The sequence below is a fragment of the Ascaphus truei genome, chromosome 4 (assembly GCF_040206685.1).
Source record: "Ascaphus truei isolate aAscTru1 chromosome 4, aAscTru1.hap1, whole genome shotgun sequence".
Taxonomy (NCBI): Eukaryota; Metazoa; Chordata; class Amphibia; order Anura; family Ascaphidae; genus Ascaphus; species Ascaphus truei.
In genome coordinates, this window is record NC_134486.1 from 60392519 (window position 1) to 60417494 (window position 24976).

The 24976-nt window shown below is 41.7% G+C and overlaps 1 protein-coding gene and 1 long non-coding RNA gene across 9 annotated transcripts in view; one reads left to right on the forward strand and one right to left on the reverse strand.

Annotated features, from left to right (window-relative positions):
• The window catches only part of STON1 (stonin 1), a 46071-nt gene extending 42534 nt beyond the window's left edge, over positions 1-3537 (forward strand). For all 5 annotated transcript variants that reach the window (XM_075595842.1, XM_075595843.1, XM_075595840.1 and 2 more), the window contains one exon: positions 2791-3537. In XM_075595842.1, the coding sequence (XP_075451957.1) occupies positions 2791-2865 (75 nt within the window). In that variant the 3' untranslated portion in view covers positions 2866-3537. The remainder of the gene's footprint in view (positions 1-2790) is intronic.
• LOC142492813 (uncharacterized) overlaps positions 1-24976 on the reverse strand; it is a 68343-nt gene that overhangs the window by 37216 nt on the left and 6151 nt on the right. For 2 of the 4 annotated variants that reach the window (XR_012800905.1, XR_012800908.1), the window contains one exon: positions 5881-6002. The exons of 1 other annotated variant lie outside the window; for it this stretch is intronic. This is a non-coding gene — a long non-coding RNA (uncharacterized LOC142492813). Of the gene's footprint in view, positions 1-5880; positions 6003-19677; positions 19839-24976 lie in introns of all 4 variants that reach the window. One more of the 4 variants, XR_012800907.1, reaches the window with a different exon arrangement.

Sequence of the window (24976 nt, forward strand, 5' to 3'; positions counted from 1 at the left end):
CCTATGACATGTAAAGTATGTTTTGATGTTCTTCATCGTATTAAACTGTCTCCTTCCACATTTCCTTGTGTCTAAAATATGAGATGAATGTTTCGTGTACGGAGCCGTCAAAGCCTCACAAATTTCTTCTTCCAATGTATACTGGAAGAAAACACTTTCAGACAGGTTTCCATAGCTCTGAATACCTAATTTCAGACATGAAGAAAATACCTGTTGATCCTCTAAAAGATAAAACACAACAAAGAATCTATATTTTTCCAGGATAAATATTTGTACTAGAACTGTGAACTACTATGTAAATTATCAAAGCACTCTTCATGCACATAGTGTACTCTTGTATGAGTGTAATGAATGAATGTGTCAAGTTGTCCTACTTTTAGAAGTCCAGCAAAGAAAACATTGATAGTAGTAAACGGGCTGGCTGGCAAATTTTAGCAGGGGCGGCAAGGCCAACTAACTGGTCCAGGAACCCGGCAGCTCACACACCAAACATAGATTCACACTACATGCGCCCTACACACATGTACACACCATACAATAAGCAAGCTCCGTACACATGCAAACGCACAATAAATAAACACACCAGATATACATACCATATGCATGTGTACACACATCAGAAACACAACACACAATTTCTTACAAAATCCTATGTCATAAAATTATTTCATGCTTGAGGCGACCAATGCATTGCAAACCAAAGTGGTTAGCGTGCAACAAACGCCCTATAAATGGAACACAAAAAACATAACAATCCATACATGAAAATATAACTTCTGTAGAAGTCCAAACAATCAGCTACAGTAATCAAGGATGGAAAGAGTGCAGTGTTATCTGACTGTTGAGCCAGGGTTGAAGGTTACAGCCCTGAGAGTGCAATAGAAGAAGGGGAGTATGTTGACAGTGAGAAAGAATAGCGTTGTAGATGGTGTGCAGAGGGGTATAAGTAATGAATGTAGAAAGAAGAAAAGCTCATGGGAACTGAGAAGAGGAGAGGAGTAAAGCTGCAATGTATACGGAGTGGGTGTTTAAGGAGACATACTGAAGCATGAATGACGTTGTAAAGAGGAAAAGTTATTGAGTAGACATAGGACCTTATTCTGTAAGGTGTGATAGCACAGATGACGTGCTATCGCATGAAAAGTTCCATTGACTTTAATGGGGCTTTTTATGCGATAGGACGTCATCTGTTCTTATCACACCTTACAGAATAAGGGCCAGCGTAACAGAATGAGCAGAAGTTATGTATAAAAATGCAGCTGTAGTGAAGTATTCGAGAGAAAACTAAGGGTGTGGCCCGCTGGCGCTGAGCGCGTGGTGCTTGCCACTTTTACTTACATAAATCTTTATGTGTAAGTACCCACTCACACGGTGCGTGCACGGGCATGCACGCTCACTCAAGCAAGTGCGCACACCAAGATATTTCATGCTCCCCAGCACTTGATCATGGGCTGGAGAGCGTTAAACATATTGGTGTGTGCACTTGTTTGTCTATGAGACTTTAAAAAAATCATGATTTTTTTATGGGGCCAACGAGTGATTTTTGCCTGGTTCAGTACTCCGTTTTCACATTGCAAACTTCTGAATTCATCCCACGGACTGCACGCCGGGACTGGTAGGGACCTTAGGAGGACAGCAGGTATGCACCGAGGAGGTTTTAAGGTACTGGCATTGGATTCATATACTTATTACACAGTCCTTGATATTGCCGTAGACGTACCACTTTCTAGCACTAGAGCCATTATTGTGAGTACTGCTGGATGTCTCACTTGGCAAAATATATATTATGTACTCAAATTTATATTCACCACTACCTCAGGTGCCTACCTAATAACCCCATTGAATGCCGTCCCAGTGGTAATTATTATGTTGCATTATTTGCTTAGGAGGGTCTAATCAGCTGAGCACCATTCCCTTTTTCTGGACTTCACTTTGTTGATTTAAGTAATGTTGTATTATTTCCCTTTTTCTGGACTTCACTTTGTTGATTTAAGTAATGTAGTATTATTTCATTGAATTAGTACCCTTTCCTCTCCTCCAAAGGCTATATTTCATATTCTGGTTGGGAGTAACACCAATACAAAAACCAAACTCAAGAATGAAATAAAGGAAAATGAAGCACTTACGTTTTGCTTTTAGTCTCACCATGTTTCTTCTTTAATGTATCAAAAAAGCAGCAATACAGAAAAAATAAGCACACCCAGGGAGAGGAAAAGTTAGCAGACACACACCATTATGTGTGCACAATAGAGAAACATTTCAAGGCCGCCTGGCCCCTCAGTCAGGCTCCTGTTACTGAATTATATTAGACAGGGTGGGTGCTAGTTCATTCTATTTTTTGGGGGAGTAACACCAAGACTTAAATAGCCTTGAAGATAGCCTGGCGTTATCCTAAAATAGCATGATATTATGCCCATGCTAATAAGCTCTAATACAGATGTTATTTGTGCCTGTAATTAGTTTTGTGACTGATATTGGTAACATCACAGTGTTTGCCCTCATTTTACATAGTTTATAAATCTGGACCACAATGCAAGCAGACACGCATACCAAATCAAACAGAGGATGAGTGGATGTAATACACAGAATCCAGAGAAGGGTTAACCGATGAATGAATGAATCAATTCTAGTTCATCCCAGATTTTAGTAAAAAGAAAAAATAACCCACAACTAGTTGTATATACACTTTTTTTTAAAAAGATACAAATATAACTAAAATAAATAATAACACATATCATGTCTCACTTAGAATATTTGTTCCGATTGTAAAACGTTCTGTTTTTACCACAGGTGGAGATTGAAAAAAAAAGGATTCAGACTGATGGAGAAGATCTTGACAAGTCCGGTGATTGCATAACACAGTAGAAGTTGCAAGCGACATAAAATAAAGTTATACAATCCAATAGAAGAGGAAGAGGTTCACTTGAATCTATTATTTGAATACCCCAATGTATTCTTGAACTGAAGTATAATACTTTGTAACGTAACTGACATTTTAAATGATTCTGATCTTAGTATAAATATAATTACAGTGCAATGTTAATGTCAGGGTTTAGATATAGAAGCAGAAAATAATATTCTGGTATTTTAGTTGCAACACTAAATGGCATTTCATTTATATGAACATAAATATGCTATTTATAATTCAAATATAATTTGCTAAATATCTCTGTTGGTGGAAAAACTGATTATGCATTTGCATCACATCAATACTTTTGCATTATTCTGAAACAAATTTGTTACAACCGAAGAGGATGTCCTTCAAAATAATGCTACTGATGAAGGCTTCATCATACAAGATTAGTGATAGACGCAGACAGCAGTATGTATCGTGACTTACTGGACTGTAGCTCAATAATAATAATTTTTAAAAATTGTTATTTTTACTGTGCATCATTTTCTGTCAATGGACCTTATTCTGTAAAATGCGATACACTTTGCACCAAATTGCAATATGCCGTGTGGTTACCAGCAATGAAGTTGGGGAAGGGGATAGATCAATATTGTAACGAGATGAATAAACATTTGCCTCTATGATTGGTGCAGTTTGCATTTATTTTCACATTAATTAAATCTTCCAAAATGTGTCAAATTAAAGGAAATAGATAAACAAATGTCATACATATTCCCAGTTATGGAATAAATTGCATTATCTTTATACTTATCCTCCCATAACAGGTTTCATTTGTTTTGACACTGATACTGTAATATATACTGTTTTCATGTCATTTCACGGTATGTTACTAGTGTATGTTATTTCATCTATTGCGCTTTGCAGAGTTCTGTATGTGAAGGTATTACAAATACAATGATAATGAGAAGTGTGCAGCCATGTGAGGGATAGTTAAATATAGCACATAGTCAACCTAGTTGAGTTGAAAACAATAGATAATAGTGCCAAAGCATCCAGTATAATGAAGAGGGCAGCAATAGGCCATGCCTTAGTGTAGGTGTATAAAACATGTGGGGGAAAAGACCCTGTTATCAGTTAGTTACCTGGGGCTATATTTTACATTTCAGTATCACAATAAGATGAAATATTTTATGAACTCCTAGTATCTATTTTGCAGATTACAGTGCAGCTCAGCTGTCATGTTAGCAAATAGGAAAGGCACATTACAGATGCCCAGAGATGGGAGAGAGAACTATGTATATATCCCCTCAAACCTACATTCGAACAGCAAGAGACACCTGTACTCATTAAGGAGAGCACACCTGAGATAAATGGGATATATGCTAATATGAGTCATTAAAATATACTTTGCAAACGAATCAGATGTGTGGCGGCGGCCAGTGGTACTACATACACTTGGAGGAAGGTATACAAATGTGACTTTTTAAAACCAAGCCGCGAATATAAGCAGCTGCGGGAAAAAAAAGACAACATTATCAGCAAATTCTAATGCTACACAGTTCAGAGGTATGAATTTCTGAAAGCATATTTAATCCGATTTCCCTGTCTGGCGATGGCCTACCCCACCTAACAATTACATTTCTGTACTATTGCCAAGATGTACTAAGTGGGACATTTAAATGTAATACTAGTAGTTAAAAAGGAGGTTGCTCATCAGCAGAGCCGTAGGTGATAAATAAAACAGAATATGCATGTAAGTACCATCAAAATAAACGTACTTTTTTTTTAGTTTTAATAATGCATCCGTGACTAACTGTCTCACAGCGATATATAAAGTCTACATAATCGTATTACTAGTCATGGAATGTTCAGGAGAGCCTTTTAACACATTTTATGGCATGTAATAGTAATAACTGATAATTGTACATTATGTCATCATTTTCAATCACACTTTGTGCTTTGATACACAATGCATTGGTGTCTTATAAATAAATGTTCATAATAATAATAATAATTTTTAAGATATGTCAAGTAGCAGTACATTTTCTATCACTTGACTATTCATTTGCCAGATACTTCAGTACAGTTTTCAAAGTAAAGAAGATGAATTAATCTTAGTAAACTGTACAGTTTGAGATCACTAAAAATGTTTCATTTTAACCAAGCACACTGAACCATACTCAAAAACAACTCTTTTTTACCCACTGTAGACCTGTGCAATTTTGTGTTTGACGAACTGATGGAGATAAATTGGTTTCCTAAGTACATACTTTCTTCATGGTTTAATCTTGCTTAGAAACCAGAGCACCTTGGGGATATGCTCCTTGTATTTAGTATTCACATGCCTTCCTTATCAAGTGTTTGTTTGGTGGTTGGTAAGAAAAGCCATCACATACAGAATAGCCACTAAATAAAGCAAACAATAAGTAATAGACATGGGCTTTGTGGTAATATTAACACTTTGTTACATACAATATAAGCTCGGTACTTAGCTGAATAAGAGGCTAGCATGTAAAACAATTACAGTACTTTACTATGCCATATTTTTTATTTTCTGAACATGAAAAATTATATATGGCTTTATTAGTCAATATTTGTTAACTGCTTAACCACTGTTCCTGTTAAACACATTTTTGCCATGTTGTAGAAGAGTATTTCATTTTTAAGCACGTGGCATATTCACTTACAGTACAGTAGCCCAGATATTGCTGGTTGCAAAATGACCCTAAATATCAATCATTTTAAACATCAATTTGTTTTTGGTTACATTTATTTTAATGGATTTGACCACTTATACCCTGAAGAAAATGTGTCACTCTCAGAATTGTTTTTTTTTTTTTTTTTTAAATCAAATGAATCATTTCGGGAAGCAAAATGATGTCCACACTAGTGCGGAAAATAGGAGGTGTGAAATAGGAGGCTATGGTGCCTATGTACTAACCATTGCAAACAAAACATTTTTTTAGAAAGATTGGTGCATGTCAAACTCAATTTCATTTTACGCTTGTATGTGCCAATGTACTAACCTCAAACTCTCCATATGTGTCAGTTGCATAACTGTTTGTTTTTTTAACATTTCTTTTGGCACACATAAATGGAGCGCATATACAGATGTGAATGGTACTGTATGTGCTAAAGAAGAATGTTTCTGGGGACAAAAAAAAAAGATAATGCATCAATACTGGAAAGTATTGCCACAGAATGAAGTTGCTATGCTATGCATGAACCCAAAAATGTACTTGACGCAGCATGGATGTTTAATTAAAAAGGTTTACTAAATTTATTATTTTTACAGTTTGACTATTATAAATAATTTTACACAAATAATTGAGATTTACTAATACTAGTAGAAAATGAAAAAAAAAATTCATTTAAATTATATCAGTCAGTCAGGACGCATAAAAAATTCATCAAACAACCAATTCTGCATCACATTTTATGAAGTTTTTTAACACAAAAAAGGAGCTGTTTGGGGCACTCAAAACAATTCAGAAATACAGTATAAAGCTAAAAATTACTTAACTCAATAGGGTGCATGCAAGAACACCATTCGGCCCTGAATAGCATATACCAGTAAAGAAAGATTCGCAGAACCGCTCAGTAATTATAAAAAGTATACATTTATTCCATCAAAAATAGTTAAATGCAGGGGGGGCGCAAACTTGTTTACTCCCGCGCCCGCCCTAACCCCCACTTACCTGCGCTCCAGCGTCATGACGTCGACGCCGCGTTGCCATGGCGACGCAGGAAGGAAGCCACCGGAGACTAGGTAAGTAAAGGTTTACAGAGGCCCTGCAGCTTCCCCGGCACTTAATTTAAGTGCCTTCGGAAAGCGTGCGGGGCCTCTGTAAACACCCCACCGGCAGTCTCGCGCCCCCCAGTTTGCGCACCGCTGGTTAAATGGGCGATTTCAGACAACACAGTCCTTTGTTAAGCTTGACAAAGAACTATGTGTGAGGACTAGGGGTTCTCGGCAGCCGCAGCGCATATCTCCCTTACCTCCTGCTGCTGCCGTAAGACGTCCTCGTCAGCGCCAGCCATCTCCCGTTGCCCTGGGGTGTCTCTGGGGGCCCGCCTCTGCTACGCAGTATTTTCTCACGTGGCTGCCATTAGTGCCGGGCGCGCGCATGGACAGCGCGCGCAGGGTGAAGATAATTTATTCACTGCACTCGCAGTGAAAACACGCCCCCAACTTACGTACAGGCTATTTCCCCAGACCAAACTTGCTCACCTGCCTGCCAATCAAGGGGACCTATCCAGGTCAGCTCCACGCACTCCTCCAGGCCTGCCCCCGCTCCTGATTGGTCAGCTGCACATATATTGCCTGTCTTGCCACTCGACATTGCTTGCCATAGTCTCCACTGCGGATGTCTACTCTGGCACTTTCTCTCTCTGTTTATTCAGGTCACGACCCAAGTTGGCGGATTGCACTCTCTGGCTCTGGACCCTGGCTCTCAACTGACCTCGCTGCTTTCTACGCCCTTCTACCTCTGCTTGGACATCAACCTTCCGGAACTCTCCTCTCCCTGATCTTGGCTAATGGCAACGACTACGGCTCTTCTTTACCGGAACCAGCAAGTATTGCTACAGCTATTACCACCTGGCCTGGCAACGCCTAAAACACCACACTCCGGACAAACTCCTTTTGCTGCGGGTGCGTGCACATATACGTCCCCACCTCAGTATAAGGGACGGGTCGGGTCGGGTCTGGTCTGTGTAACACCGTGTAGTCCGAAACATCACCCATTTTACTCATTTTTTTTTATGGTATGAAATCTTTATACATTTGATGCACATTTATTTTAAGCTTTCTATTACTTTTTACCACTGACATTTTTGATGCAATGCAAATGTGAAAATAATATATTAGTACATAGGCTCATATATTTGCCGAGAGGCGTGAGCCTAATTAATTCCTGAATACTGATTAGGGTCTTCTTGACAAGTGCCAATGTGAAGGTAAAAAAGGCAAATAGGGGAGGGGAAGGAAGCAGAATCAGAAAGTGTGGTCCGGACAGGTAAAGGTGCCATAAATATGTATCTGAGAGATACAAGGGGGTAGATATAATCCCATAAGCACACTCATACACTTTAGTGTTGGAGGCTCGTAATAAACCACAGGGTTTTATGCACCGAAGAGGTTACAAAAATATTAAGGGCTTTAATCTATATATATGCCGACCTGGGCTTTATTCTATGAAGTGTGATAGCGTCGATTTGGCACTACCGCACACAGAGACCTATTTATTGGCTTCAGGTCTAATTGGTACCATCGCACTTTATAGAATAAAGCCGACTGATGGAGTTCTATAGACAGTGGGCATATGTAGAGGTAAAAGCGGGTTAATTCCGGGGCAAAAACTTTACTTCGGATGTATCATAGAAAAAAATCCTATTGATTTCAATGGGATCTTTTTATTTGATCCATATGATGTAGTTTTCTTTCTTGATTCATATGACACACACACACACAGACACACAGACACACACAAAGACACGTCCGCCAACAGCTTTCCTGGGGCCCAGGATTAGTTTCCACCAGGGCCACACCCTTCTCCACTCCCCGTGTCAGTGGCCTTGTGAGCGCACCCCTCTTTCTCTTACACACCCTCACACTCATTCCCCTCTATTCTCCCCTCTCCCACATCCCATGTATTTTTCTCGTCACATCTATCGCTCACTCTCCCCGCCCTCTCTCACTCTCCCCATTTTACACTCTCTCGCATTCACTGCATCTCTCTCATTCACTGCATCTCTCTCTCTCTCTCTCTTCTCTCCTCTCCTCTCATTCAACCTCCTATTCAATCTCCCGCCTGTTCCACTGCCCACACACAATGCCCCCAAAATACCCTCATACACACAATACCACCCTAACCCCCCCACACACAATACCCCCTACACACACACACACACACACACACACACACACACACACACACACACACACACACACACACACACACACACACACAATACCCCCACAAACAATACCCCCCAACATGTGCTATGCCAACAAAACCCCTACACACACACACACACAATACCCCCCAAAAAAACTCAAACCCTATACACACAAAATACTCCCACAAACCCCACCTACACACACAATACCAGCACAAATACTCCCTACACACACACACACACACACAATATTCCCCCCCCCCACACACACAAACACACAGTCCCCCTACACACACAATGCCCCCAAAAATCCAAACTATATACACTATATACACACACACATGCAATACACACACAATAGCCCCACAAACCCCACCTACACACACATACACATACACAATACCACCACAACTCCCGCTACACACACTCACACACACAATACCTTCACAACCCCCGCTACACACATACGCACACACACTACCCCCAACCACACACTAACCTTGGGGGTGGGGAGTAGGACTCAGGCCTCTAGTGCCACACTGGTCCCACTCACAGATACAGAAGTTGGGCCTTACTTCCGGGCAGGCCCAACTCCCAGGGTGGACTGGCAGGGGAGAGAGTCAGGCACAGAGGGGGAAAAAGGCCCAATGCATGAACTAGAGGCCGGCAGCTTGACGCAGAAGTTGGGTATGACCAATTTCCATCACCGGCCGGCCAGGCCTTCAGCAGCTGCCGTGCCCGGGACAGTTATCCTGGCTCTCCCCCCCTGTCGCCAGCCTTGCATGCTCCTGTTTAATGTACTGTAGTGAAATTTACCGAGCAACACTGAAATTAAGATTTAGAACTGCAATGATACATGATTGAAATAATGGAATTTCTGCACTTCTTACCAAGCAAAAAAATGTAGAATTACTTTACAAATGAAACATAGAGTTAGTATTATTTCACTTTGCTGGTTGGTGCACCCTACTGCTGTTGCAAAATATGTTGCTAAATTGTACTGCTTATTTAATGAAACATTAATTCCCAGTATTGCTTCTATTTATGCTTTCAAATATTTCTGCTCTTAAGTCAATTTGACATTCATTTATCTCAGTATTTATAGTTTTCGTTATTGGCCGCAGAACCTTATGCATGGTTAAAAACAACATTTATCTGTGGCTCATTGAACGGGAGCAGCAGTGAATTTAATTTATCCATAGCTTTCCCAGTCTCATGCTGACCTTTTTCTGTTTACTAAAGCAGATTACAAAAAGAGATTTATATGCTTAAACTGCCATTATGGCAAACTGCAAAGTGCGCAGGTTTTTTTATCTGCAAATGTATGGTAATGTAAACAGCTTACTGTATACACTATGTTTTTATTCAGACAGTTTGAGATATAGAAAATGCTTTCATTCCATTGGACTGTATTCTACACTGTAAAGTAATAGCAGCAATGGCAAATACCAAGCCTGTAAGCACGATATACACAGGATCCCCAAACCTGTTCAGAACACATAATTGACACAAACAGTGTACTTTTCACCTTGCATCTTTTTGCATTAATGTATCAAAGTCTTTGTTGCAATATGTGCCCCTGGTGCGGTGGTCACTGTAAAAGTGAGCAGTGCATCAAAATTGCCTGAGTACATAGACACCACTGTGTTTCCATTACGGTATGTAGGTTTTGGGCATCGAGCACATTGGAGTACTGAAGAATTGTTAAAAGGCTGAAGGTTTGATAGCATGAGCAATTGCTTGATAATTGTGTTGTCCTCTTGCAGTCATGCAGAAAATGTATTTTATCTGTACATCTACACTACTCCCTGAACTAAACTAAAAGGGCAATGAAGGGGTTAGCCCCTCCTGCCACCTTCCGGTAGGCCTAACCACCCACCCTGGGGCAACTACCCCCTTCACCCACCCCAACTACCCCCAACAAACCAGGTACTTTCGTTTAACCCCTTCATTACTTGGCAGCTAGCCGCGAAAATAATGAACTGCTTTTATTTTAATTACATAGTATTGAAGCAGGGGGTCTTCGTAGCTGAACCGCATTAATTTCGTCCCCAGGGACCCCCTGCTTCCCGAGTTACAGGCCCCGGTATGGGGTGCCGATATCTTTGCCATGTTTAATTCTCCCGCGTTATGTGACCATGACATTTAAACGCACAGGAGATACCGGCACCGCATACCGGGGCCTGAACTCAGAAGCAGGGGGTTCCCGGGGCTGAAATTAATGCGGTTTAGCTCTGTAGACCCCTGCTTTGATAATATGTTACTAAAATTAAATAAAAGCTGCACAATCGCCTGTTAGAGGTGGGCAGAGAGAAGGATTGATTTTATCCACTCTCACTGTGCATTTCTAACAGACTGATGTGGTACGGTATGAGCCACACTGCGTCAGTCCCATTCAGAAGCAGGGACACCCACTGTGTTAATCTTGATCAGACATTAGTCTGGTCCCGGGGATTAGCGAGCACGCGGTTACCAGGACCTTGTCTGTGGCGGAGTCCATACCGACTACGTGATGTGTGCTACATCTGTACCACCAGTTTCAGTACATGCACTAGAAGGTGCAGAAAGTAAAATGCATTATTACAGAGTTTTTCATTTTTAACTCTTTGGGTTACCCCAGGACATAGTCACTATGTTATGGGGTCTGGCACTCCAAGGGCCCCATGACCTAATGGCTGCGTGATGCCCTTTTTGTGCTCATTTTCTAGGGGAGATTGTGTTCTATGCTTCTATGGAGTACAGGACATGTTCTGAAACAGGAAAATGGAAAAGGAAGACGGAGGAATTCTGATTCCGGATTATGTGACGCCACAATCATGTGCCTGCGATTTGCTGGAGGGGGTGTGCCACTCTGGTGCCGGCCCCTCCAGCAGCCAAAGGGTTAAGCAAGGCCTAGGAAGGGTTAGGAAAAGCTGCTGAATTGAGTTTTCAATCATACAGTTGTGTCAGAAAGTGCAAACATTTCCAATCATTTTAATTGCTATTTATTTTCTCCATCGTCATAGCTTTTGTAAGTTAATTAAGGTAAATGTTTTATTTATATTTGTGCCAATTGCATCAATAAATTATTAAACTCAAATCCAGTAAGAGAAAATGCAAATAGATTTTGTCTCCGCAGAGAAACCTTGCAAGGAACAAATAATACACACAAAAAACCCACGATTTTAGTCATGTTGCCGGCTCCACAGTATAACATTTACAAATATTGACTGATATGTGCAAATTAAGAAATGCAGCTCAATAATTGATCTAATGCCCCTGGGATCTTTTACCATTTCTCCAGGACCGCATGATATAGCTATCATCTAGTAGGAACTTTACATTATGAGAGAATTTCTGAACAAAACCACAATGCTTTATGGACATCAACATAAGAAATTCAGTACACCTATGTGAAGGTATTGAGCCAATATATACTAAGTGGTACTAAGCTTAGATACCTACAGTACAGTAATAGTGCTGTAAGACACCTTACGGCTGATTAACTTTGATTAATTCACTTTAATAGTCCTTAAGGTGTTTTATGGCTTAGCCTTGCTTATTCTATATGAGCCATACATGCCAGTGTAAATAAATAAAGTGTATGAAATACAGGATCTCCTTTGTTGCTGAAATTCTCTGGTATTGCAATTAAAACCCTTCTACTCAAACTCTTACGTAGATTTACTTTACAAATGTGGGAAAGCGTGTTTTTTTTCCATGGCATACCCACAAGGTATCATTTTACAATCTTTCTACCTTATTAATTAGCTGTCAGTAAGACAGTTTGTAAATAAAAATGAATCATTGTCATCTTTACAGAAATTGTAATATAATACACTGTCAATGTAATATTAAAACAAGGCGTTCTGTAAATTGAGTATTGATTTTTAATAATTAAAGCTGAGTTTCAAACTATCACTGTAGTAAGCTTTCCCGGAGGAACATTTTTTTTTCCAGTTGACTGTTCTCGAGTGGCTTAAACTAAATTCGGAGTGTGTCATTGAATATTAAAATGCACAATTGACTTGTTTTTCTCGATATGTAGATATTATCCTAGACATTTAGAATAACTTCAGAAAATGAGGCACTGAATGATCCATAATGACAATGATACTATAGCAGTCTCATTTATCAATTAGAATAGGCATCGTCAATGACAGCCTGACATTAACAGGAATATTAAACCAGAGCTAGTGGCAGTGCTGCTGCTGTGCACGTCAATCAATACTGTAGCATCAGAGAGACCAACGCTTCCTGCTGACAAATGTTGTTGAAAAAACTGTGTCCACAAATCCATGTTCATGGGGATCCACTCTTTGTAAAATACATTTTAGTTTGATACACTTACATTGCTTTCAATCAAAAGAATAACTTAGATTGCTTTCAATCAAAAGAATCAATTCACCATACTCTTTAACATCCAAGGAGTCTGTCTATTCAACAGAAAATGGATTATGCCTCTTTTACACTTTGCTGTGCAGGTTATCTGAAATATTTCATTTTGCCACTCAGAGGAAATTTCAACTGAAGATACTGCAGGTCAGATTCATTTTAAATGCTAATTTTCCAATATAATTTTAGCTTTGTTGTGTATAGCCAAAAAGCATCACATATGACTTCAGGGTCTCCCTGATAACATATCGACACAATCCAGTGTATTGCATCAATATTGCATATTTAGACAAAGGATTGTTTTAATGCCTACATCACTACAAGGGAGGGGGTGGTGGATAGGGGGGGGGGAGGTTACACAGGAAATACCCACCCAATGTCATTTGTGCCCATATAATAAATCCGAAAAACAGAGAGCTACATATAAATGTATATTGTACATATAAGTTAGCAATGGTAAAAAAGCATCAGTTAATGCTCTTTGATAATAGTATATCTCTGCCAAAGATGTTAGCAGAAGCACAAAAGTATAGCATGGGCACCGACAACCACCGTTGATCAAAAAACAAACTAAGAATCTACTACATAGTCACATTGCATGGTATACAGTGTTAAGATAGTGAGCTATAACCTCACTTTATATAACAACTGCAATTTTTTTAATAAAAACAATATAATACTGTAATAACATGGGGGATCATGGCAAACCACACAGCAGAAATATCCCTTTACTGCTGTAATGATTCAGTCATACTGAGCCACTAATTGAGCCAGCTGTGCTGAAGTAGGGGTATCCTGAAAACCAGGCCTGTTTGCGGCCCTCGAGGACTGGTGTTGTGCAGGCCTGGTCTACACCTTCACACATCCGTTAAACTCAAACGCTACAGAAGTTATCGACTCTTGTAGATGTCTCCTATGGCTTGGTTCCGTTCAAGTGTTTCTCTGTACTTCCTAATTCATGTTGTCTTTGATTATTTAGTTTTAGTTTGGGCCTCACTGTATCATCTTCATTAACATGCCCTCCTTGTGGTTTTGTATATACTTTCTGTGCCCCTCCATTATCACTGTCAGAAAGGTATCACATTATTTGCTGCTTCATCTACTCGTATGCACTACCACATTATGTTGTTGTGGGGTTTTACTGCTCTAACTCTCCTGTTTATTTAGAACATTCTGGTATCCATGAGTCCCAGTGGGGTAGCATCATAAAGCACTATGTAAGATTACATTTGTCTTTTGAACAGGCAGTTTTTTTTTTTTTTTTTTTTTTTTAAGTACCAAAATATACATCTATACATAGTTTTAAATAAAAGAAATTCCTTGTAGCAGTGCCAAATATGAAATCTTGTTAAACAAATGTCCAAATTCCTGATACTTTTAATAGTCAATATACTGAGCTAGTAGCCCATTTACTGATCTATGAAGGTAAGCTTTTTGACAAGGAATTGTACTTGGTAAATTCAAATAAATTATTATAATGTACTGTATTCCTTTTCATTTAATATATTAGTGAAGAATAAGAGAATATATACAAAGAAAGTACCAGTAATAAATGCAGCTCATTAAATAACAGTGTAAAATTACCATGCATATAAATCCAATATACAAAAGAAACAGACTTTACAAGTCCTTCAACAGTAAAAAAAAAAAAAAGTGTCAACCTGTTGTCTAACAGCAGAGGGCACTAAAGACCTAGACATTATTCTTCCTTCAACAGTAGGAATAATTCTACATGTAAATTGATGGAAAATACTGTTGAAAATAACTCAATCAAAATTTTTGACATATGTTGTCATCATGTGTTGTAAAAAATGTAACTACACCTTATACCTGTTTCTTTTTTAAACAAGAAGTGTATATAATTATGTTATTTTGTAATTGTCCATAATATTGGAAGTGCAAAAATGTATTTAATTTTTTACTAACGAGAACTATTTTATAATAACGCAAAAAGGAACTGACATTAGATCTCTGTGCATTTTATAAAATCTTAATAAGAGATAGGAAAGAAAGGCAAATTAAAAACACTGAATGCATCAATGCATTTTCAAAACCTCTGGGTCTTTTTTGGAAGTTTGCAAGATGTATTATAATACAGCAAAGATTTGATGCAGCTTTGAAAGGTGTTGTTCCTCTATGTATTTACATGAGTTTGGATTAAATATTCCTTTTTGTCTATGTTTTAATAGTATGTTGGTTGGAGGAAAAATCAGAGAGAAAACAAATAATTAGTTACTGCTGAAAGATGAAGAGTAGTTTGTCCTAAACTACTGGCTTTATTCTTATCAATTTGCTGCTGAATCGCTGGCATTGCAAGACCACATCTCCTAAAAGTGCAGCAAACTCAGACATATAATTGGATATTTTTGGATAGTCATCAGGGATAAGGATTACCTTTCTCTGAGTATGTTACTTTGGAAACTGGAGCGAAAACAATGTAGGGAAACAGAGATTAGCTCGTTGGGTACATACAGTACAGTATGTATGTACTATATTCACAATCACTGATCTAAACCATATATGTTCTCCACATATGTTCTTAGCATATCTGCCATCTCTTTATCAAGAACCTGATACAGGAGCCTCTCTAGAAACACCTCTAGCACACACTTATCAGAGACAATACTTATGGAATCAATGATCACTTACTGTACAATAGTGAAGTGTTTGAGAAAATGTATTTAGTGGTGTTGTACTTGTCAAAGTGTATATGTTGCACTGTCAAAATGGTACCTAATACCAGATTTGTACAAATAAGACATTAAAGAATTGCACATCTTAAAAATATGTAGAAAGAAAAAAATATTTACAGTGAACATTGACCTACATTATTTTTAACTAGCTAAAGTGCTTGGCTTCACACAGGTTGCAGTAATACAAATTAGTAATGCCCGCAAAATGACAGGTTTGAGTTTTTTTAATTAAAAACTTCAGTATCAACATGCATTACCACCAGGACTTTTTTCTTTCCCCACCTTCCCTCTCTCCCCCCTTCCTCCTCTTCTCACCCCTTACTTTCTCTCGCCCTCTTCTCTCTCCCCCCTCCCATCACTTTTCTTTAATACCTTGATGTTCTCAATTCTTTCTGCCTCTCCTCCTTCTTGCTTTCTCTTCACATCTCCTCTCTCCCCCTACTTGTCCCCTCCCATCTCTCCTTCTCATACTTCTCCCTCATTTCCCTCCCATCCCTTTAATATCTTATGATGTCCTTAATTATTTCCGCCTTTCTCTCCTCCAGAACTCTTGCTTTCTCCTCATGTGTCAACTATCTTCCTATCTTTCTTTCTTATTCTAGTAGGTTTGATAACTTTGCTGCTATCTGGAACGGAGTGGCACGTTCCCACCGAACGGTTTGTCATTTGTGTTATCACAGAATTCAGAAAGAATCTGAAACCATTTCCACAAGTAACAAACCGTGAGGTAGAAAAATGACAATACCGCTCGGGACAGCAGCGATGGTATCTCAGCCTCTCTCAAAGTTCTCCCCATACGATCTAGCCGCAGTATGTAAGAGCTGCATAGAGAGCTGCACAGAGAGAGCTGTATCTCCCTGCAGAGCACTCAAAGGCGATCACAGTGTTTTTATTTAAATCGGGACCCCCTGCTTACTGAGTTACAGGCCCCAGTATCTCCTGTGCGTTTAAATATCCCGGTCATGTGACGCGAAGATTTAAACATTGCAGGGGGATACCAGCACCCCATACTGGGACCTGTAACTCGGGAAGCAGTGGGTCGCCAAAGCTGAAATCAATGCAGTTCAGCTCAGGTGACCCCATGCTCCCGTACACTAGTATTAAAATGTAAATAAAAACAACTTCATTGCCTTTGCGGCTAGCCGCTAAGGCAATGAAGGGGTTGATCCTGAGTACCCTGTTTGTTGGGGGTACAGGGGCTTGATAGGGGGGGGGAGTTGCCTCAGGATGGGTGGTTATGCCTGCCGGGAAGGTTGCGGGAGGAGTTAACCCCTTCACTACTATATCGGTGGTAACTGCTATGGTAATTAAGGGATTATCCCATCCCGCTACCCACCCGAGAGGCCTAACACTTGGGGCAACTACCCCCTTCAACCAATCCTTCTACCCCCAAGAAACATTAAAATACAACAATCCTACTACCCACGTCCTCTGACCCCAACAACACCCCCCTCAACACATACAGTACAATAACGGGAAAAATGTACTATTATCTAGATCTGGATAATCGCTCATTTGCCCATTAAAGATAAAACATTATCCAGCCAGCATAAAGTAAATTAAAGTTGCACTTACCCCTGCCAGGATGAAGGCCATCCTCGTCTTCCTCCCCATCCTCCGTTGCAGCAACATAACAATAAAAAACAAACTACAGGCATACCCCGCATTAACGTACGCAATGGGACCGGAGCATGTATGTAAAGCGAAAATGTACTTAAAGTGAAGCACTACCTTTTCCCCACTTATTGATGCATGTACTGTACTGCAATCATCATATACGTGCATAACTGATGTAAATAACGCATTTGTAACAGGCTCTATAGTCCCCCCGCTTGCGCACAGCTTCGGTACAGGTAGGGAGCTGGTATTGCTGTTCAGGACGTGCTGACAGGAGCATGCGTGAGCTGGCGTTTGCCTATTGGGCGATATGTACTTACTCGCGAGTGTACTTAAAGTGAGTGTACTTAAAGCGGGTTATGCCTGTAATGGCCACTAACCCCTTAATCACCTTAGCGATTAGTAACCACTATAGTAATTATGGGGTTAACCCCACTCTCCCGCTACCCGTCCAGGATGCCTAACCAACCTCCCCGGGGCAATTACCCCCACCCTCTACCCATTGATTGGCAAAGTGGCACACCATGCCCATATAATATGGTTATGATTTGCCACTATGGCACTCAAAGGGCAAGCTAAAAAAAAAAACAAGGAACAAAAACCCCCCACAATTAAAAAAACCGAGCAACAAAAAAGCACAATTCAAAAAACCAAGCAACCAAAAAACACAATTACAAATACCAAGCAAAAAAATACACAATTAAACAAACCAAGCAACAAAAATACATAATGAAACAAACACCAAAAATACATAACAATTAAATAAAACAAGCACCAAAAATACACAATTAAACAAACCAAGCATCAAAATAAACACAATTAAAAAAACAAGCACCAAAAATACACAATTAAAAAACCAAGCAACAAAAATGCACAATTAAACAAACCGAGCAACAAAAATACACAATAAAAAAAACAATCGCCACAAATACATAACAATTAAATAAAAACACGCATCTGCCAAAAAATGCATTGCTTGTCACTGTATTTATCTATAGCCCGAAAGAGACATACATAGTTACATAGTTACATAGTGTAAGGAATCCACTACAGGCTTTTACTGCAGCCTTGCAGACCTGTGCAGTTGCAAGCTTCCTCTGGCAATCTATGGCACAGGTGCTGCCTCTCATTGCAGCTTCTGCCCTGTGCTCTTTCATTGGAGGAATTCTCACACACCCTCCTCCTGTGATTGGATCTCCGCCCTTTATATTCTAGGCGTTGGCTCTGAACCAGCGCCGAACATAACTATTCCTACCTCTATGTTACTGTCTCTGCCACAAACCACCCCAGGCCTCTATCCTAGCGTTCTTACCTTCCAAGTTCCTGAGTATTCAGTGGCCTGCCCTGGACGTCTGTGCTGAAGCGTTGATGCCAGCACTGGCCTGCTGCTATCTCCTTGCAGTGGCCTGCCCTGGACATCTGTGCTGAAGCGTTGTTGCCAGCACTGGTATCTGCTGCATTCCCTCCTAGCAGTGGCTACCCTTCCTTTCCTGCGGCCTGCTGCGATCCTCTTGCAGTGGCCTGCCTTGGACTTCTGCGCTGAAGCGTTGGTTCTTCCCGACGCTGCCCTGCGGTGAACTTCGGCCAGCCTGCTGTCTCCTCCTGCTGAGATCGGCGTCATGGGCCGAGGCCGCTGCTCGCGCAGAAGCCACCCCCGCACTCACGCTCCTAAGCTGAAGCGGGGCACTCCTGACTTCCTGTTGCCGAACTCCTGCTTCATTAACGACGATGCTGCCTTCTCCAATCCTGACCCTGCGATGTACGACTACGAACTGCGCACTCCGGATCAGTCTGCGTGGACTAAGGTCGGTGATTATATAACCCCACCTCAGCCCCGCGGTCCGGTCCCGGTTTGTGGCGAGCATCGGCGTAACACATAGTTACATAGTTACATAGTAGATGAGGTTGAAAAATGACGTACGTCCATCAAGCTCAACCTATGCTAAATTTAGACAACAGATACTTTATTCTATATCTATACTTACTTATTGATCCAGAGGAAGGCAAACAAAAAACCCCATTAAGGGGAAAAATTAATTCCTTCCTGACTCCAAGAATTGGCAGTCGGATTAATTCCTGGATCAACATCCTTCCCATGTATACTTATTTGGTATATCCCTGTATACCTTTCCCATCTAAAAAGATGTCCAACCTTTTTTTGAACAACACATTGGTAGTCAATGGGCAACCTAAAAAAAAATACGCAATGAAAAAAAATACAATCAATGTTTTTCTTACTTTTGATGTCTTTACAATCCGATTCTGAGTACAGCAGCAGCCTCTTCATCCTTGACACAATGCTCCTCAACATCTGGTAAGTCCTTTTTCTTTCTTCTTTTTTATCTTCATCTGTATATTGTAATCCAATGGGGCAGACATTGTCTCGTCGGCTTCTTAAGCTTAAATAAGATGGGAAATGCCTTTTATAAGGCCTGTAACATTTCATTTGAGTATCAAATGGTACACCCCCACTACGGTTGGCTGGTGTACCATGTGACAGGTTTTTTTTAAAAGATGTGATGTCGACTTAAAGGTGTCATATTCTCTAGCCTGCTGTACCCATGCTTGGCCACCGGGACTGCTGCCCCTCTCAATGTCTTGTTCTAGCCTGCAGTACCTATACTTGTCCACCGGGATTGCTGCTGCTAAACTAAGGAACATTCCAGACTCTGATACCTGATACCTCTGCACCTGGGCTGCACCTCTCAGCCTGCCTATATAAACCTCCCTTTCCTGTTCCTCTTTGCCTGTTTATACTGGTTCCTTAGCTTCTGCAAGGTTCCTGTGTTTACTGCTGTGCTAGCTATTGCTATCATCCTGTTCCAGTTTCCTCGTTGCCGACCTCTGCTTGTTTCCTGACTTCGCTACCTGCCGCCTGCCTCGGACCCCTGCTTGTTTCCTGACTTCGCTACCTGCCGCCTGCCTCGGACCCCTGCTTGTTTCCTGACTTCGCTCCCTGCTGTTCCTGCCACTGGGATCCACTTCAGCCGAAGTCCAATCCTTGACAGAATAAACAGGCCCTACCATGGATTCCGCCAGAACAGACCTGGCCCAGGCTCGGACACTGCAGGACTTACAACGTATCATGGTTGGTTTCCAAGAACAACAAGGACACCTTATCAAACGTCTTGGTCACGTGGAAGAACAGGATACCCTCCGGAAAGAACGGGATGCCCACCAGGTAGAACGTGATGCCCGCTGGGAAGAATGTGTTGTCCGCGCGGAAGGATGTGCCCTCCGCTCAGAGGAACGAGCTGCCGCTGCAGAAGCTGAAAACCGTGAACTCAGATAACATCATGGATCACCAGAGACATGTCCGAATTGTCCTTGAGCGTCTCCGTAAGTACAAATTGTACATCAAGTTAGAAAAATGCGAATTTGAAAAGACCAGCATGCAATTTCTCGGTTACATCATCTCTCCCGAGGGTTTGAGTATGGACCCAGGCAAGATTCAAGCCGTGGTGGAATGGCCAATCCCTCGAAATGAAAAGGACATTCAGCGATTTGTGGGTTTTGCCAATTTCTATAGACGTTTTATTAAAAATTTCTCTGGCATTATTGCCCCAATCACCCAACTCACACGGAAAGAATTCCCCTTCAAATGGTCTCCTAAAGCGGATGCGGCATTCGAACAATTGAAGTCACTCTTCACATCTGCCCCTATCCTCATCCATCCAAATCCAGAATTACCATTCATCTTGGAAGTGGATGCATCCGATTCCGCTGTTGGTGCCATTCTGTCACAAAGAATTGGACCCAAGATGCTCCTTCATCCATGTACCTTTTATTCATACCAAATGTCAACAGCTGAACAAAATTATGACATCGGAAACAAAGAACTCTTGACTATAAAAGCTGCATTCTCTGAGTGGAGACATCTACTGGAGGGGGCCAATCATCCAATTACTGTCTTTACGGATCACAGGAACTTAGAATTCATTCGATCCGCAAAGAGACTGTCTGCGCGACAAGCCAGATGGGCTCTCTTCTTTGTAAGATTTCAGTTCAACATCTCATACCGCCCTGGCTCCAAGAATGGGAAAGCCGACGCCTTGTCACGGTCCTTTCCTAATCCTAGTTCAGACAAAGAGCAAGAAGAAACTATTCTTCCGAAAATAATTTTTTTGGGCGTCACATTCTCTGCCGATCTCCTCACACGAATTAAGGGAGCCTACTCAAATGACACTTTTCTTAAAAACCCTCCTCCGGAAGCAGAACTATTTCTATGTGATGGTCTCTGGAACTGTAAGGATCGTCTGTTCGTCCATAAGGAGGTAAGATTAGAGGTGCTCCAATTAATGCACGACTCCCGATCCGCTGGTCACCCAGGTGTCCTGAAGACACAGGAACTGTTGTCTCGCTCTTTTTGGTGGCCTAAATTAGCACAAGATGTTAAAGACTATGTCCTCTCCTGTGAGACTTGTGCTAGGACCAAGACCCCTCGAGCATCACCTGTGGGTTTACTGCAGCCTCTTCCGGTTCCAACTCGTCCTTGGGGGTCCATATCAATGGATTTTATTGTTGACCTGCCCCGATCAAATGGACATAATACCATCCTGGTAGTGGTGGATCGACTTACAAAGATGGCTCACTTCATTGCAGTACAGAATCTTCCTTCTGCAGACCAGACAGCCAAGTTGATTGTCAAAGAGGTGTTTCGGCTTCACGGGGCTCCTGATGAGATCATATCTGATAGAGGGGTACAATTCACTTCAAAATTTTGGCGGACCTTCTGTTCCTCTCTAGGAATTCGTTTAAATTTATCGTCTGGCTATCATCCACAATCCAATGGCCAGACAGAAAGGACCAATCAGACTTTGGAACAATACTTACGATGTTTTGTTTGTCATCTCCAGGATGACTGGATTGATTTCCTACCATTAGCTGAGTTTTCTTACAACAACTCACATCATTCATCGACTCAGAAGAGCCCCTTTGTCTCAAATTATGGATTTCATCCAACCTTTATTCCTCGTTTTCCATCTTCGGGCCCCATTCCGGCAGTTACAGAGAAACTGGAGACTCTGCGAGACATCCATGAGACCCTCAAAGAGACACTTCGTGAGACTCAAGTAAAGTACAAAAGAGCAGCAGACCAACACCGCAGACCCTCCCCAGAATTTCAAGTCGGGGATAAAGTCTGGCTTTCTACAAAAAATCTACGTCTAAAGGTTCCAACCATTAAATTGGGCCAAAAATACATTGGGCCATATCGCATCTCAGCACTAATAAATCCAGTGTCCTTCAGATTAGAGCTTCCTGAGACCATCAAAATACACCGTGTTTCATTCTTCTCTGCTGAAACCTTTCCGTGAGAACCCGTTTCCTGGACGGAGACTTCCTCCCCCTGAACCCGTCCTCGTGGATAACGAAGAGGAATTCATTGTGGAAAGAATTTTGGATTCCAGGTTACACCGAGGGAAACTACAGTACCTGGTCCACTGGGGGGGCTATGGCCCAGAGGAGAGGTCTTGGGAACCCAAAGATTTTGTACATGCTCCGCGACTAGTCAAAGCTTTCCACCGACGATATCCAGACAAGCCTAGCAAGGATCGTCTGGAGAACGCTCTTGGGAGGGGGGAGTAATGTCATATTCTCTAGCCTGTTGTACCCATGCTTGGCCACCGGGACTGCTGCCACTCTCAATGTCTTGTTCTAGCCTGCAGTACCTATACTTGTCCACCGGGATTGCTGCTGCTAAACTAAGGAACATTCCAGACTCTGATACCTGATACCTCTGCACCTGGGCTGCACCTCTCAGCCTGCCTATATAAACCTCCCTTTCCTGTTCCTCTTTGCCTGTTTATACTGGTTCCTTAGCTTCTGCAAGGTTCCTGTGTTTACTGCTGTGCTAGCTATTGCTATCATCTTGTTCCAGTTTCCTCGTTGCCGACCTCTGCTTGTTTCCTGACTTCGCTACCTGCCGCCTGCCTCGGACCCCTGCTTGTTTCCTGACTTCGTTACCTGCCGCTTGCCTCGGACCCCTGCTTGTTTCCTGACTTCGCTCCCTGCTGTTCCTGCCACTGGGATCCACTTCAGCCGAAGTCCAATCCTTGACAAAAGGGCGGTACATCACAGCTTTAAAAAAAAATGGCTGCCTTCACATGGTACTTCAACCAATCGGATTGTGAGTTATACCACATGGTACACTCACAATCCGATTGGTTGAAGTACCATTTTATGGCAGCCATTTTTTTAAAAGGATGTGACATCATCCCTTTAAGATGTCACATCCTTTAAAAAAATGGAAGCTGTCACATGGTACTTGTTACGCTGTGCTCAACACAAACTAGACGAGACCCCTGTGCTGGGATGGAAATAGGGAAACACCAGCCACAGACACGGGGACCCCGTCCGGAATGTAGAATGGTCTTGCTGGCCGAGTCTAGGACAGGAGAGATCAGAATAAACGTATATTTGCCGGGTCCGATGCAGGAGAGGTCCGGAGCGTGGAAGGTACTATTGCCAAAGTCAGGACCGGAGAAGAGCGGATCGTCGAAGTTCAAAGCCAAGGTCAGGATTGGAGAGATGCGGATCGTCAAAGTTCAAAGCCAGGGTCAGGGTAGGAGAGGTGCGGAGAGCCAGGTGAAGCCGAGATCAGTATTCCAGAGAGCGAAGGGTCCAAGGGTAGGCTGGGTCAGTACACGAGAGATCAGAACTAGAAACAAGGTAAGAGGACGGGAACGAGGCAGGTTAAGCAGAGGCAAACACAAGGTAACGTGAGTCTATGCGCAGCCAAAATACCAGTGGCACAGCTGAGCATAAGTAGCAGACACTGACCAATCCCCCAGGGGGTAGAGCGGAGGCATGACCTCCGCAGAGTCCAGTGATAGGCTGGATGGAAGAAAGGCAGCTGAAGGAGATGGAGCTAATAAGCTCTTCTTAACCCGTTGCTCGGGTGCGTCGAGTGCGTGTCACGTGCGTGCGTTGCGCTTTGACGAGGCGCCACGCGTCCAGCCTCCAATCCCGCGATGCGGGGCCTGCGCACCGTGCCTGCGGGGGCCGCCGCTCCTACGGGGAGCACTCTGCGCTTGCGAGATGAGGCGTGTGAGGGAGACCGGCAACGCGGAGGGCCGACAGCGGGTGTTGGAGCGGGCCGCGGACTCGCGTGGGTCTGCGCGGCCCACGAGTCCTTACAGTACTTCAACCATTCGGATTGGGGGTGTACCATATGATAATAATTATAAAAAGAAAGTCTCTGTATGTTTCACTCACATGTAATGTAGGATAATTGATACAAATTTAATAATTAACTTTTAATAAATATAGTTTAAAACAAAGTCAAATTAGGGAACACGGTCTTAACAGTGAATTTGTATATACAGTGTTGAAAATTAAAATTAAAAAGTGTACCAATACCAAGGGCTAGAAATAATATAATTATTTGGTGTCATAGTATAATACCACCAATAGAATAGTAAATATCATGAGATACTATATATAGATGTATCACTGCTTCCTCCCCCTCCCCCCTCTGGAAGATTTACCCTGGCTACAGTCCTGTGTGGTGCTCGATACCTGTTTGGCTCAGGAGATG